This window comes from Rhea americana, unplaced genomic scaffold (genome assembly GCF_003343005.1).
Source record: "Rhea americana isolate MKP2758 unplaced genomic scaffold, rheAme1 scaffold_376, whole genome shotgun sequence".
NCBI lineage: Eukaryota > Metazoa > Chordata > Aves > Rheiformes > Rheidae > Rhea > Rhea americana.
The window spans coordinates 14,393-27,376 of NW_028186508.1; the positions used below are offsets into that span (position 1 = coordinate 14,393).

General features: G+C 68.1%; 1 protein-coding gene across 3 annotated transcripts in view; it reads left to right on the forward strand.

The window, feature by feature from the left end:
- The first annotated feature begins 6,965 nt into the window (after nt 1–6,965).
- The window catches only part of FHIP1B (FHF complex subunit HOOK interacting protein 1B), an 8,248-nt gene continuing 2,229 nt past the window's right edge, over nt 6,966–12,984 (forward strand). For 2 of the 3 annotated variants that reach the window (XM_085313086.1, XM_085313088.1), the window contains exons 1-10: nt 6,966–7,279; nt 7,388–7,990; nt 8,838–8,996; nt 9,090–9,176; nt 9,415–9,582; nt 9,666–9,745; nt 10,290–10,459; nt 10,629–11,705; nt 11,892–12,070; nt 12,533–12,695. In XM_085313086.1, coding sequence (XP_085169212.1) covers nt 7,142–7,279; nt 7,388–7,990; nt 8,838–8,996; nt 9,090–9,176; nt 9,415–9,582; nt 9,666–9,745; nt 10,290–10,459; nt 10,629–11,705; nt 11,892–12,070; nt 12,533–12,695 — 2,824 coding nt within the window. In that variant the 5' untranslated portion in view covers nt 6,966–7,141. The remainder of the gene's footprint in view (nt 7,280–7,387; nt 7,991–8,837; nt 8,997–9,089; nt 9,177–9,414; nt 9,583–9,665; nt 9,746–10,289; nt 10,460–10,628; nt 11,706–11,891; nt 12,071–12,532; nt 12,696–12,984) is intronic. The other variant, XM_085313087.1, reaches the window with a different exon arrangement.

A 12,984-nucleotide genomic window follows, 5' to 3' on the forward strand; every position in this document is an offset into this window, starting at 1 on the left:
GCCCCGCTGCCGGCTCCCTGCTCCCTGCTCTGGGACGAACGGTGGCTGCACCGGCTCCTCACCGGGGCCCGCATCGGCCCACCGGCGGTTCCTCCTGGGGGCAGAGCCGGCCGAGCCCGGTGCCGGCTGGAGGCCGTCTGGGCCACGGCACCGCTCCCTCCGTGGCTTGCGCGTGGCACCGACAGGGCAGGAGGCCGAGGCGCTTTCCCCTCAGCTGCCGGGGCAGAGGCAGCGCCTGGGGGGAGGCCGCTGCGGGCTGCACGCCTGAGCTGTCCTGGGAGCCGGGGTTTCTGAGAACTGCCTCGTCCCTCCGATGGCCGGGCTGGACTTTGTGCCCGTGCGCTGCGGCATGTGCTTCCCCTGAGGCCGGAGGGATTCCTGTGCGGGGCAGGGCCGGCTTCGCCCCATGCAAAGGTGCTGCGTCGGCGGTGGTGCGGTCGTCTCCCGGCCCTCTGTTCCACGTGGCTCCGTAGGCACCTGCCGGCGCCGACGTGGCTGCGAGCCCTGGGCCAGGCCCCACGTGTGGGCTCAGCCCTGTGTGCCCGGGCTGGCATTGCCTCCCGTGCCCCAGGGCTCTCGCCTCCTGTCGGCTCCCGCTGTCCTGGGCCGCGGCCGCTGCGGGCGGCGGGGCTGGGCTCGGCGCCGCGCTCGTCGGGCAGACCCTCGCTGACCCAGCGGAGGGGCTGCCGCCCATCGGCCCGTTGATCAGCCGAGATCATTTGGGCTGATCCTCTGTGCGGGATGCTGCTGGCTCCGCTGGCCTCCCCGCCGGTGCAGCCTCTCCCAGGGCCCCTGGGCTGTTGCGGGGCCTCATCCCTGTGCTGTGAGCAAGCAGGGTGCCGTGCTCCCCCGTCCCGACGAGGAAAGGCCTCTTCAGCCCCAGGGTGGCTGCGGCGTCAGCTGGGCGTCCGCAGGGCTCTGCCTAGCCCCGAGGCGGGGGACACTGCAGAGGGCCAGGCCGAGCTGTGGGACCCTGAGGGAAGCTGTGCTGACCCCCCCAAGCAGGGCCCGGCTGCCGGGATCGCCCTTGGATATCAGTGGAGGGGGGTGGCCTCGCGGGGAGCCACCTGGGCTGCGGCAGCGCTCTCAGCAGTGAGCTATCTGCACACGTCTTGATGTGTTTTATTTCTGCTCCGAATTTCTTGCCTTTCAACTCTGGCCTGTGGCTTGTGTTTTGCTTTTATCTGCTGGGCTGAGGAGCCTTTACTGTTAAATTTCTGTTTTCCAAGAGGAACTTTCCCTGTGATTAGGCCACACTATAATCTTTTCCTCAGTACTCAGACTGAGCTGCTCAAGTCCCTTGTGCAAGGCAGGTTTCCCAGCCCTTCGATCCCTGCTGGGGCTGCTCCAAGCCCTTGCTCACCTGACGCCGGCACTGCTGGAGCGCAGGGGGTCAGAGCAAGGCAGGAGGGGTCCTGCCCGCCACACGCTCCCGGGGCACCGCCGCCTCCCCGGGGGCTTCGGTGGGTCCCCGCGCTGGCTGCAGTGCCTCGTGGCGCCGTCGGCCGCCCCTGCGTCAGGCTTCGCTGTCAGCTGCGGAGGTGTCCTGGGGGCTGGCGACGGGAAGGACGAGGCCCTTGACGTCCTGCCTGGCTGGCRCCCCTGCCAGCTGTCCTGCCTGGCATCTCCCTTGGCTCGTGTTGGTACCTGTCGTGTGCCCCAAGCAGGTTTCGCAGCGTTTAATTTCCTAATCAAAACGCCACGTGATACCAAGTCAAAAGTCTTCCAGGAAGCTGTCTTACGTCTGTCCTGTTGTCTTTCTCCAGCAAATCTCTAGTCTCCTTGGAGAATGTTTTAGTCCAACAAGACGTGTTTTCCGTAACCTTAGGGTGGACTCTGCGCTGTTCTCCCTATGTTGGTGCCTGCAGCGGACGTCCCTAGTCAGGTCCGGGGCTGCTGCCGCGCTGCGGTGCGTGCCACCCAGATCGTGCCTCCAGCTCAACTCCTCTGGCGTTTCCTTAATGCCCCGCTTTTCCTGCGGCACRGCATGGGCAGGCTAGAGGTTTATTGACTCGCTCTTTAAAACTGTGGCACAAGATGTCTGGATGTGTTGATTTTTAGTGAGGTCTAACTATAGTAACTGCAGTAAAACTTCACCCATGTTGGAATGGGAAGCTTGTCGTTGTATGATATAAATACATCTAGCTGGTTCCTAAAATACACGCAGGGAATACATCTGCCTCCTTCGGTGTTATTGCTGACGACGCTATGTTCAGCTAGCCATGGACTTGTTCTTTTCATTCTTAATATATTTGAAAAGTCCTCGAGAGTGCTGCCTGAGAATTATCCTTCCAATTCCCATATTGGCTTTCTACCAATCCTGCTGCTCCTGGGTCTGCTGCTATTGACTTCCTCTTTTCTCTCTCTCTCTTGTGGTTCAGGCTTGCTTTAATACCTASTTTCATTTCCTCTCTAGGCCAACTCCTGTGCTGTGGCGAGCTCTTTCTGGCCTCTGTGCCCTCCTTGGTCATGAGACTGCRCAGGTGTCTCCTGAAGCAGCCCTGATGCCCTGGGGCTGGTCTTCCTCCTGGCTGATGTGGCTTGCATGAGCTTTGCATCAGTGCTTGCGAAGCTGCAGGCTTGCACATGCTGCCCGTGTTGCGCAGAGCAGCCAGGCGGCCGTGATGTGTGCGAGGTGTTGGGCTGCCCGCCGCGAGGGCACGTGCCCTGGCGAGCGGAGCTTGGAGGCCGGAGCCGTGCTGCCATCCTGGGCCTGCCCGGGAGAGGCTGCGTGGAGCGGTGGGGCCGGCTGCTCCCGGACGTGGCCTGGCCGGCCTCGGCCTCGTCTCCAGCGAGCGCACAGGGCCGGGAGCTGCTGGCACGCTTGGCATGTGCGCCCTGCTCTGGCCCCGCTGCGGGGCTGGCTGTCCCGGCAGCGCCTGCAGCCTGGCGGCCGGCGGGGGTTGTTCCTGGCAGGGCCGCTGGGAACGCGGCAGCTGCGACTCGCGGCTCTGCGGCTGCTTGCGTGGACTTTCCGTGCTGTCAAGCTTTCCGTGCGCCGCTTGGAGTGGGTTCGTGCTGGACAGGGAAGCGCTGCCACTGCCTGGGGCTGGTGGCCGGTGTGGGTGTGTGGGGCTGACGTGAGGCTGCGGCTGGCACTGCGCTGGAGCGTGCCGGGCTGGGCAGCTCCAGCAGAGCCCTGTGCTGGGTCCTGRGCGCTGGTGGAGGGCGCGGGGCGAGGAGGGGTCTCTGCGAATAGCCCCGGCTCGCAGCACCCCAGTGCGATGCCCCCGGCGCTCCTCGCAGTCGCGCCGCACGAGTCGGGGTGCCCGGGAGAGCAGCGCCCTGCCGTGAGGGAGCTGCAGCCACGAGGCACGGCCGCCAGCGCTGCCTGGCCCCGAGCCCTCGTCGTCCTGTGCTCTGCTCTGCCTGCTGCCACCGCTTCGCCYTGGCCCAGCTCCTCGGACTCAGCCCTTCCAGTGCTGGAGGAATCCTGAGGCTGGATTTCCCCAGGACTGAAATTTCTTCACCCAGCCACCCAAGCCCTTTTGRGGAGGGCTGATGCGAAGGACGATGTTCAGCACTCCAGTGGTCTCGGCGTTATCTGACGTATCACCCAGCCCCTTCGTGGGGTTGGAGATCTGCCGGTGCAGCGCTGCCTATGGCCCCTGCAACCTTGGCGTGTTGCCCGTGGGCCTTTGCCTGCGCGATCCTGTCCCTGCTTTGCATGCTGCATCGTTTGGGGTYGTGCCACTTGCTATTTGGTCTTGTGCTGCGCTTCCGCTTGGTGCCTTGCATCAGGCGAGCTTGCGTTTGCAACACCGCTCTCACTTTGAGGAACTGCTTTTGCTTTAACCGCTTTCTCCTGCTTGACCCCTTGGGATCCTACCTGTGATCTTCCCTCCAGCTCCTCRCTGCAGCCTGCTGCTGGCCCTGCTTTTGTATTTCGCTTCCTTCTGGGACGGCGAGCTGTTCCTGCGTTGCTGTCCTCCACCGCGTCCTCGCCTGGTTCCTCCCTCGGGTCTGGCTGCAGCGCAGAAGAGCCAGCCCTGCTGCCCGCAGCCCCTGCCCAAGCTGCGGCTGGGGTGCTGCAGGAGCTCGCCYGACAGCCTGCACTTTCCCAGTGGCTGTCCTGGTCATTGGCTCTGCTGCCGCCCCCGAGCCCTGTGCGAGGGGGGACGTCTGCGAGCCGCGTCCTCCTGAGCGTGCCGAGTGCTGGTCCTGCCCCGCTGTGCCGGCGCCTGCTGCGTCTGCAGGATCTCGCTTCGCAGCTYTGCAGAGCCAGGCTGGGCCTCGAGCCTTGCCGCTGGCCCGCTCCACGCTCACGACTGCGTCGCCTTGTCCGGGTCTGCAGAGACCTTGGGGATTGTCCCAGCCTGCTGGTGCATCCTGAGATAGCGACTGGTTCTGGCGACAGCCTGCGGTTGCGGGCTCGCCGCCTGCCCGCGGGGCTGGCGCAGGGAGGACGCGTGCGCCGGGCAGGGGTGCCGCGGGCGGCAGCAGCGCTGTGCTGCGTGCTGTTYGCGGCGTTGGCCGCCTTGCGGGTCTGGGCCGCCACGCAGCACGGGGCAGGCGTGCTGACCACGCTCGCAGAGGAGAGCCCGTAACGGTAGGGCCGRGCAGGGGAGCACAGGCGGGAGACGCGGGGGTCTGTGCGTGGAGGCCTGGTGCCGCTGTCGTGGCGCCGCTCTTCTGCGGAGCCGGCACGGCACGGAGGATCCCGTCTCTGGGAGACGCCGGCAGAGCCCCGCGCGCTGGTTTGGGGCCTGCGGCCGGGGGCGTCTCCTGCCGCCCGTGGGCGTCGCAGGGGTGGGTGGGCAGTGGGCCCACGGTGCTGCCAGGCTCGGGGATGAGGAGGCTGCATCGGGGTGTGTTGGCCTCCGCGCTGCCAGGGCTGCTGCAGGGCTGAGCACCAGCAGGCTCCTGAGGCACCTCGCTCGTGTTTCCGCCTGGCTGCGGGTGCCCAGGGCTCTGGGTCCCGCTGGCCCCTGAGCCCCGGCAGGCTCCTGTGCTCCCAGMGCGACATCCTGGGCGGCGGAGGCTGGCCCCGGCGTGCTGAGCCGGCTCCTTGGGTTCAAAGTGCAGAGCTGGGTGTGGAGGACGGGCCCGCGGCCAGGAGCCTCCTCCTGCCCCGGCATGCTCGCACTTCCTCTTCCTCCCCACCTCCCGGCGGCTCCGTGTGCTCTGCTTGCCCGGCAGCCGGCCGACCGGCGCAGCCGCTGGCCCCAGCCTGCGGCACGGCGAGCCCTTCCGGGAGGGAGCCGTCCTGCTCGCGGTACCAGCTCCCGAGCCCGGGGCTCTGGCCGGGAGATCCCCGTGTCCAGAGCTGCACCCAGAGCGTGGCCCGCCAGAGCTGCTGGCCCCAGCTTAGGGGCTCGGAGAAGCTGCTGCGTCCCGGGCAAGCGTCTGGGGCCAGCACCGCCTGCCGTAGCCTGCGCCTCGTCTCCTTGGCAAAGCCGCCGGGTTTTGGCTCCTGCTGCTGGCTCTTGTGCGCGACCCGGGAGCTGCCGCCCGTGATCCCTGCTCCCGTAGGTATGTGACGGTGGGCTTGCCCCACCTTGCTGCCAGGTGGGGAGCCGGCGTCGATGTGCCCCCTTGAGCCTGGAGCGGGGTGCAAGGTCCGTCGAGGCTGTTGAGGGGTTGTGGGGGCGGCAGCGTGGTCCCTTCCYGGTGCCGGCCTGGCCCACCGACGCTCTCGCCTGCTGCTGACCCTCGCGCCAGCGCCGCAGAGCCCTGCTGCTGCCACCGGGCCGCCCAGGAGCTCGGGCTTCCGCACAGGCCCGGCGCCTGCCCCAGCGCAGCGGTGTGCGCACATCGCCCCATGGCATCTCCCAGCCTCCGAGGGCTTCTCTGGGTGCTTCCCCACCGGGGCTCGCTCCTTCCTCGTGACCCGGCTGCAGCCGAGCTGCTGGCATTCGGCACGGTGGTCGCCGACCTGCGCCTGTGACGGGCTGCTCCCAGCTGCCTGTACTGCACCACCTGATCCTGACAGCCCGCCCGGGAGCTCGTCCTTGTGTGACCCACTGCAATGCTTCCCCAGGTCCCCCGGCCCTGCCGGCAGCTGCACTCGCCGGTGGTGCCCGTGGGCTGGACGCCCGCCTGGCAGAAGTTCGATTGGAAGCTGGAGAAAACAGCCTAGCCCAAGGTGTCTCTCAGCACCCGTCCCTCCGTTGAGGGCCTGGCTTGAGCCAGCCCTGCCTGCTGGTGCCAGCACGACGGAGAGCTGCTGCCTGGCGGGAGCGACCCCGCAGCCTCTCGCGCCAGGCCCCCGCGCCGGGAACAGTTGCCACTCGCCCTCTTCCCTAGCAGCCTAGGYGTCCTGCGGCATGCCCGGGGCCCCGGGGAGCTGCGCACCCAGGATGGCGGGGGCTCTCGGCGGGTTGCCTGCAGCTCTGCCCATGAGTCGGGGCTCAGGCCAGCTGCGGCTTGTTCCCTTTGACTGGCTCGTTGGAGAGCACCAGCTCCTCCTCGTCTGGGAGCCTTCCTCCTCCTGGTGCCGGGCTGCGGCTGCTCTTGCAGGGGCCATGGCACTGTTGGCATTTCTGAGGCAGCTGCGTGCCAGCGGCCTCGCTGCCTGCCTGCGTTCCCCTCTGAGCGCCGGGGGGTCTGGCCCCCTCCTGCAGCTGGGGCTTGGCTCCTGCTCTCCTCTTGCTCCTGGAGCTGCTGGTGCCCCGGGCCGCCTGCGGGCCGGAAGCTCTGGCTGCAGCGGGGCTCCCGCTGCCTGTTCCCTTCTCTCTCCCGCAGGAGAGAGGATTCGGTGGCGCAAGGCGACCGTGGGGCGGGTGCCGCTGCAGCTTGGTGGGGCCGGGTGCGTCAAGGCGGGTGATGCTCCAGGAGCTCCCGCGGTGCCAGGACCGGGCTCTGCCAGCTGCCCTGCCCTCCCGCTGGCGCCCGTTCCCTGGTCCCGGCATGCTGTGGCAGGCGCGCGGGTGCTGCTCCCTGCCCTATGCAGGTCCGGCGGGGCGGAGGGGCCCCGGGCGCGCCTGGGTCCCGCTGGGCTCTGAGCTCTGCTCTCTCCCCGCAGCTCAGGCCGGGGCGGAGGCAGCATGGAGTGTGAGGCCCTGCGGACCAGCCGCCCCGCCGTGCCCCTGCGGCTCCACCAGGCAGCAGTCGGATCGAGATCCGTCGGCGGGGTGCCCCGCTGCTGCCCGTGAGCTGTCCCCTGGGCTCCCCCRCCTGCCTTCGGGCCTCCGCCCTCCCGATGGAAAGGATGAGCTGGCTCAGCAAGCTGAACCCCCGGGCGGCAGGGCACAGGGCCACCCGCAGCGTCAGCCTGCAGAGCCCCGTCACGGCCGACCCCGAGACCTGCCTCATGGTCTTCAAGAACCACTGGTCCCAGGTAAGCCCAGGCGGCTGCAGGGCTGGGAAGAAGGAAYGAGCCCTGAAGTGGGGCTGCTCCCCGCTGCTGCCTTGCCCACCTCGTGGCACTCGGCACTGCTCTCCCCAGGTCCTGCGGATCCTGGAGAAGCGAGGTGCCAAGCCTGCCCCTGATGACCTCAGTGCCGTGCGCAACAACACCTACCAGATGCTGAACCTGCTGGCAGAGGACCGGCCGCGGGGCGAGTCGGCCATGGGGCCCATCCTGGAGTTCGTGGTGTCGGAGAACCTGCTGGAGCGCCTGCTGTGCTGGCACCTGCAGGGAGACCTCACGGAGGAGCGCAAAGTGGAGCAGCTCAAGCTCTAYGAGATGCTCATCAGCCAGGCCCACCAGCCCCTGCTGCAGCACAAGCCTGTGCTCACGCCCCTGCTGCGGCTGTTGAGCCTGTGCGCGGAGCCCACCTCATCCCTGCTGGAAAACAGCCTTGTCCTGCTGCTCAACCAGCTCTGTGTCTCTGTGGCCAAGGAGCCGTCCATCCTGGAGCTTTTCTTCCACAGTCACACGGACCAGGGCCCYGCCAACCTCATCATATTCTCCCTCCTTATCCCCTTCATCCACCACGAGGGTGTCCTTGGGCAGCAGGCCAGGGACGCGCTGCTGCTCATTATGGCCATGTCTGCCAGCAATCACGCAGTGGCCAAGTCCATCACTGACAACTCCTACTTCTGCCCGGTAAGGCTCATGGCTGTGTGGGGTGGCAGGGCTGGGCTGACCCAACCCGATGTGTCACTCGCTGGAGCAGTCGTGGGACCCAGGCAGTCCCTGGGGTCAGTGCTGCAGAGGCGGGTAGCGCTTGTTTGGTCAGCAGCCATAGGCGGCCTTGGACGGAGAATCCTGCCCATGTGCAGGGGACACACAATCCTGCCCACTCCTGCTGGGGAGTTCTGTGCTCTTGCAGCAGGGAGGTCCTGGAGATGCCGTGCTTGGTGGCAGGTTGGGGACTGGCTCCCTGGGGACACGGGGAGCATAGAGCCTAGTTTCTAAGCAGAGCTCCCCTGCTTTGGACTGGCATGGAGGGGCTGTTCGCTGGGCTCAGCTGTCCCTGTGGGATTTTGAGGAGGCCAGTTGGATCCGGGGTGCTGGGGGATGCTGCTGGTGTCAGCACGGGGCCCCACGCGGCACAGTGCATGCTGATGGGGTCTGGGGGAGCGCAGCAGTGGCCAGCAYGGCTGCACTTCCTGCTGCCCATCTTGCCCTTGCGGCTCTCCTTCCTGCCCCACTGCRGCAAAGCATGGCTCCTGGCCCTGCCGCAGGCCGGAGGCAGGTGGGGCTGTGCAGGCYGTGGCACGGGGCTGCAGTGGGGCCGGCTGTGTCCAGAGGCGGGCTTGGGGCTCACAGGGGGCCTGAGGGGCATGGTCCCTGTGCTGAGCTGGCTGTGCCGCTGGCTCCTGGTGGGCAGGGAAGGAGGTCTGGGAGTCACTCTCCTGCCCAAGGGGTGGTGGCACACTGGGCTATGGGGCTCTGGGGGAACCCACGTCCTGGCGCCTGGACTGGCGTTGCTCAGTGCCTGTGTCCCCAGGTCCTGGCCACGGGCCTGAGTGCCCTATACTCCTCTCTGCCCCGCAAGATCGAGGTGAGGGGGGACGACTGGCACTTCCTGCGCCGCGAGGACTGGATCGGTGTCTCCTCGCTTGTCCTCTTCATGAACTCRCTGGAGTTCTGCAACGCTGTCATCCAGGTTGGGCTGTGGCGGCTCTCGCTCCCTTGCCTCCCATTGGGCTGGAGGGCTGCGGCCTGGCCGGCCCCTGCTCTGATGGTCTGTGCTTTGCAGGTCGCCCATCCCCTTGTCCAGAAGCAGCTGGTGGACTACGTCCATAACGGCTTCCTTGTGCCCGTCATGGGGCCGGCGCTGCACAAGGTAGGCACTTCCAAGGAGCAGGGCAGGGAGGTGCCCCCGCCTCCCTGCGTAGCGTAGCAGTCCCTCTCCTCACCGATGCCTCGGTGCCCGCTTGTCTGTGCTTGGGTTGCCTTGGGAGGAGGTTTCCTGCTTGTGTTYGCCTGTGTGGGGTTGGTGGAAGGCCATGCAGGATGCCCCTGTGCATGCATGGGGTGCCCTGCGTGGTCCAAGTCCCACGCTGAGCTGCTGTTGCCTGTAGACCTCCATCGAGGAGATGATTGCCAGCACAGCCTACCTGGACCTGTTCCTGCGCAGTGTCAGCGAGACGGCCCTGCTCAAAACCTTCCTGCGCTTCGTGCTGTTGCATCGTCACGACAACAGCACCATCCTTGACACCCTCGTGGGCCGCATCAACAGCAACTCGCGGGTGAGAGGCTCTGGGCCTGCTGCTGGCCACCGGAGCCCTGCCACGGGGCRCTGCCAGCTCCTTCACCGCCTTCCTCTCCCCAGCTCTGCATGGTGTCTCTGAGCCTCTTCCGGACCCTGCTCAGCCTCAACTGTGAGGACGTCATGCTGCAACTGGTGCTCAGGTAACCCGCCCCGTAGCACGCGCTGGGTTCAGCCCAGCCTGCAGCGCRGCGCGAGGGCCGACCTGCACCCCGGCGAGGCTCCCCTGGGGGGTGGCCAAGGTCCCCCCGCAGCCTGGCAGCAGGCCCTAGGCAGCTGCATCTTCTGCCCTGCTGCTGAAGGCACTGGGGGCAGCTGCGGGGTCCAGGAAGGCCTGGGATGCTGGGTCGTGCTGGAGGGACTGCTCCCCAGGAGCCAAGAGCGCTGTGCAGTGCCCTCCGCTGGTGTGGGGCCCTGCAGCCCCACTGCACCCTGCACTCAGGGCCTAGCATGAGCTGTCCAGCTGCAGAGCTGGGGAGGGGTAGCATCCAAGGCACAGCCCGGGCGAGGGCCYGGGGAGGCGTCCCCTCTGAGATGGGCCTGCAGGAGGGGCAGCAGGCCTGTGGCCGGGCTGTGCTCCCCAGTGCCAACTGCATCCTGTCCCCACGCATGTGGTGCTCCCTCGTGCCGGGCACGTGCAGCCCRATGCCAGCAGGCCCACGCATGCAGCCCTGCTGCTCCCCGCAGATACCTGCTGCCCTGCAGCCAYGTCATGCTCAGCCAGAAGCGGGCCGTCAGGGACCTGGACATCTACGGCAAGACTGCTGCCAAGTTCCTGTCCCTCATCCCGCGGTGCTGCCGCCCTGAGAGCCTGCCCCTGACGGACCGCGAGGAGGAGCACGCGGCCTGGTCCAAGGGTACGGCGACGGTCCCCGCTGCTGCGTACAGCCCAGCACCAGCCTCGCTGCTGCCCGGGGCTTGCTGGGCCGCGCAGCCGGGGTCCTGTGGGGCAGCGCCCCAGACCTGGTTGCCACCTTCCSCAGCGCTGCTCCACTCTGATGGCCCCTTCCTTCCTGTGGCCCACAGGCCACGGCAGTCCCAACGTGGACACGTCCTCCGTGGTGACAGTGCCGAAGCCTTCCACCCCATCCCGCCTCTCCTTCTTCATGCGCCAGCAGAGCTTCGGCCCCGAGGTGGCCAGCCCCGCGCCGCGCTCGCCCGGCACGCCGTCCGGCAGCCCCTGCCACCGGGCGGCCAGGTGGGAGGAGGTGTCGGAGCTGGACAGGAACTACCTGGAGTACCTGCGGGACGCGCGGCTCAGCATCGACCGCTGCGTCTGGGCCTGCCGCGTCTGGTCGGCCCCCTACGACGGGGAGGAGCCCGGCGCGGGCAGCCTGGCCCCGGCACCTGACGGCGCCCTCCCGCTCAGCCCCGACTGCTTCAGCATCCCGCGGCCCCCCGGGCCCCCCACCCCGCGGACTAAAAAGCGGGGCCTGCCGGAGGAGGGGGCTCCGGAGGGGCCGGCGGGGGCCCCCGGCGGCAGCGGTGGTGAGCCCCGTGCGGGTCTGCCCAGCCCCGACGCCCAGGACTCGGGGACCCTGGTGAACGGGGCCCACGGGCCGTTGGAGCCGAGCCGGCCCGAGGGGGACGTCGCTGTGAAGAAGGTGCGCAGGAGCCCCCAAGGCGAGGGGCCCCCCGAGCTGGAGCGCCGGGGGCCGATGGCGCGCAACGGGGCCGCGGCCGCTCCGGAGCCCGCTCCCGCCCTGGCCCGCCGGCCACAGCCCCCGGGCTGGGAGCCGCTCCAGTCGGTGGATTCGCTGATAGACGAGCTGCTGGCCAAGGCGCCGGCCGAGCCCAACGGGGCCAGCGTCAGCATCGAGGCGTTCACGGAGGAGCTGCGGGAGATYGAGGCCGAGATGAAGAACGGGAGCGGGGCGGTGCCCGGCCGGGAGGAGCTGCCTTGCGCGCCCGAAGTACCGCTGTCCCGGGAGGAGGAGGAGGTCTACGAGAGCTTCGCCTCCCTCCCCGACAGTGAGGCTCCGGCCGGCTACGGTTCCGGGGAGGCGGCTGCGCGGGCGCCGTCCCGGGCGCCGGACCCGCTGTCCCAGATCATTGCCAGCCCGCTGCGGATGCTGGGGCAGCCGCCCAGCCAGCCCTTCACGGGTGAGTGCCGCCGGCACCGCCGGGACTCAGGCAGGGCCGTCTGCCGCCCACCGCGGGGGCCGGTGGGGGCTGTGCACCTCCTGCCTGGGATGCAGCCGGAGCGGCGTGGGCTGCATGGGGGCGAGGTGCTCTGGGAAGGGTGGGTGGCCGTGTCCCTACGGGCGCCTTCACCCCGTCCCCACACAGGCCCCTTCGTGACCGTGCTGTTCAGCAAGCTGGAGAACATGCTGCACAACTCGCTCTACGTGAACTTCCTGCTGACGGGGCTGGTGGCCCAGCTGGCCTGCTACCCGCAGCCCCTGCTTCGCTCCTTCCTGCTCAACACCAACATGGTCTTCCAGCCCAGTGTTAAGTCCCTGCTCCAGGTAGTGCCCGGTGCGGCGAGAGGGATTGGCGGGGGGTGTCGGGGCTTGCCTGGAGCCGGTGCCTGCAGCAGCGCTGCTCCGAGTTGCCCAGGGCAGCTCCCCACTCTGGGAGCCCACGCAGTGTTGGGAACTGCTCCCCTTGGAGGGACCTTGTGATGGACGCTCGCGTCCCTTGTGCTGCTGCCCCCTTCCCTGTCCCGCTCTATGCTTGGGGGTGTCTTCCCAGCTCCCTGCAGGATGCTGCCCCATGGCTCGCACTTGAGCCCAGTGCCAACTGCTTTGGGTCTGGGCTGGGATAGCAGAAGTCCCGATGGGCTGCCAGGCCAGGTGCCTGGGCTGGGGTGCGGGGAGCCAGTGCAGCGCTCTGTGCGGCGCGTGGGGCGACACTTCCCCAGGCTGGCCTGGGGTGCCAGTGCCTGCCCTGCCCCGGGGCCGCCGTGACGCTGCTCCCGCCTCCCGCAGGTCCTCGGCTCCGTAAAGAACAAGATCGAGAGCTTCGCTGCCAGCCAGGAGGACTTTCCTGCTCTGCTCTTCAAAGCCAAGAAGTACCTGATTGCCCGGGGGAAGCTGGACTGGTCAGACACGCAGAACGCCGTGCCCTCCCTGCGCCGCTCGGAGACGCTGGGTAGGGCTGGGGAGTCCTGCGGGGGCGAGGCCTGGGCCAGGGCACCTGCCCCCTCAKGCCCACACAAGTGGGGCAGGGGCAGTGGGGGGGGGCTGCGGGCTGCACATAGGAGGGCTGGGGGCTGCATGTTATTTTGCATATAGGACTTGGGGGGCTGCCCTGAGAGTTGAGGGGCTGCACATAGGGGCCCTGGGGGTTGTATGTTGCTTTGCACTGAGGATTGGGGTCTGCACCCGGGGCTGTGGGCTGCATGGAGGAGGGCTGGGGGCTGCATGTTGCTTTGCACGGA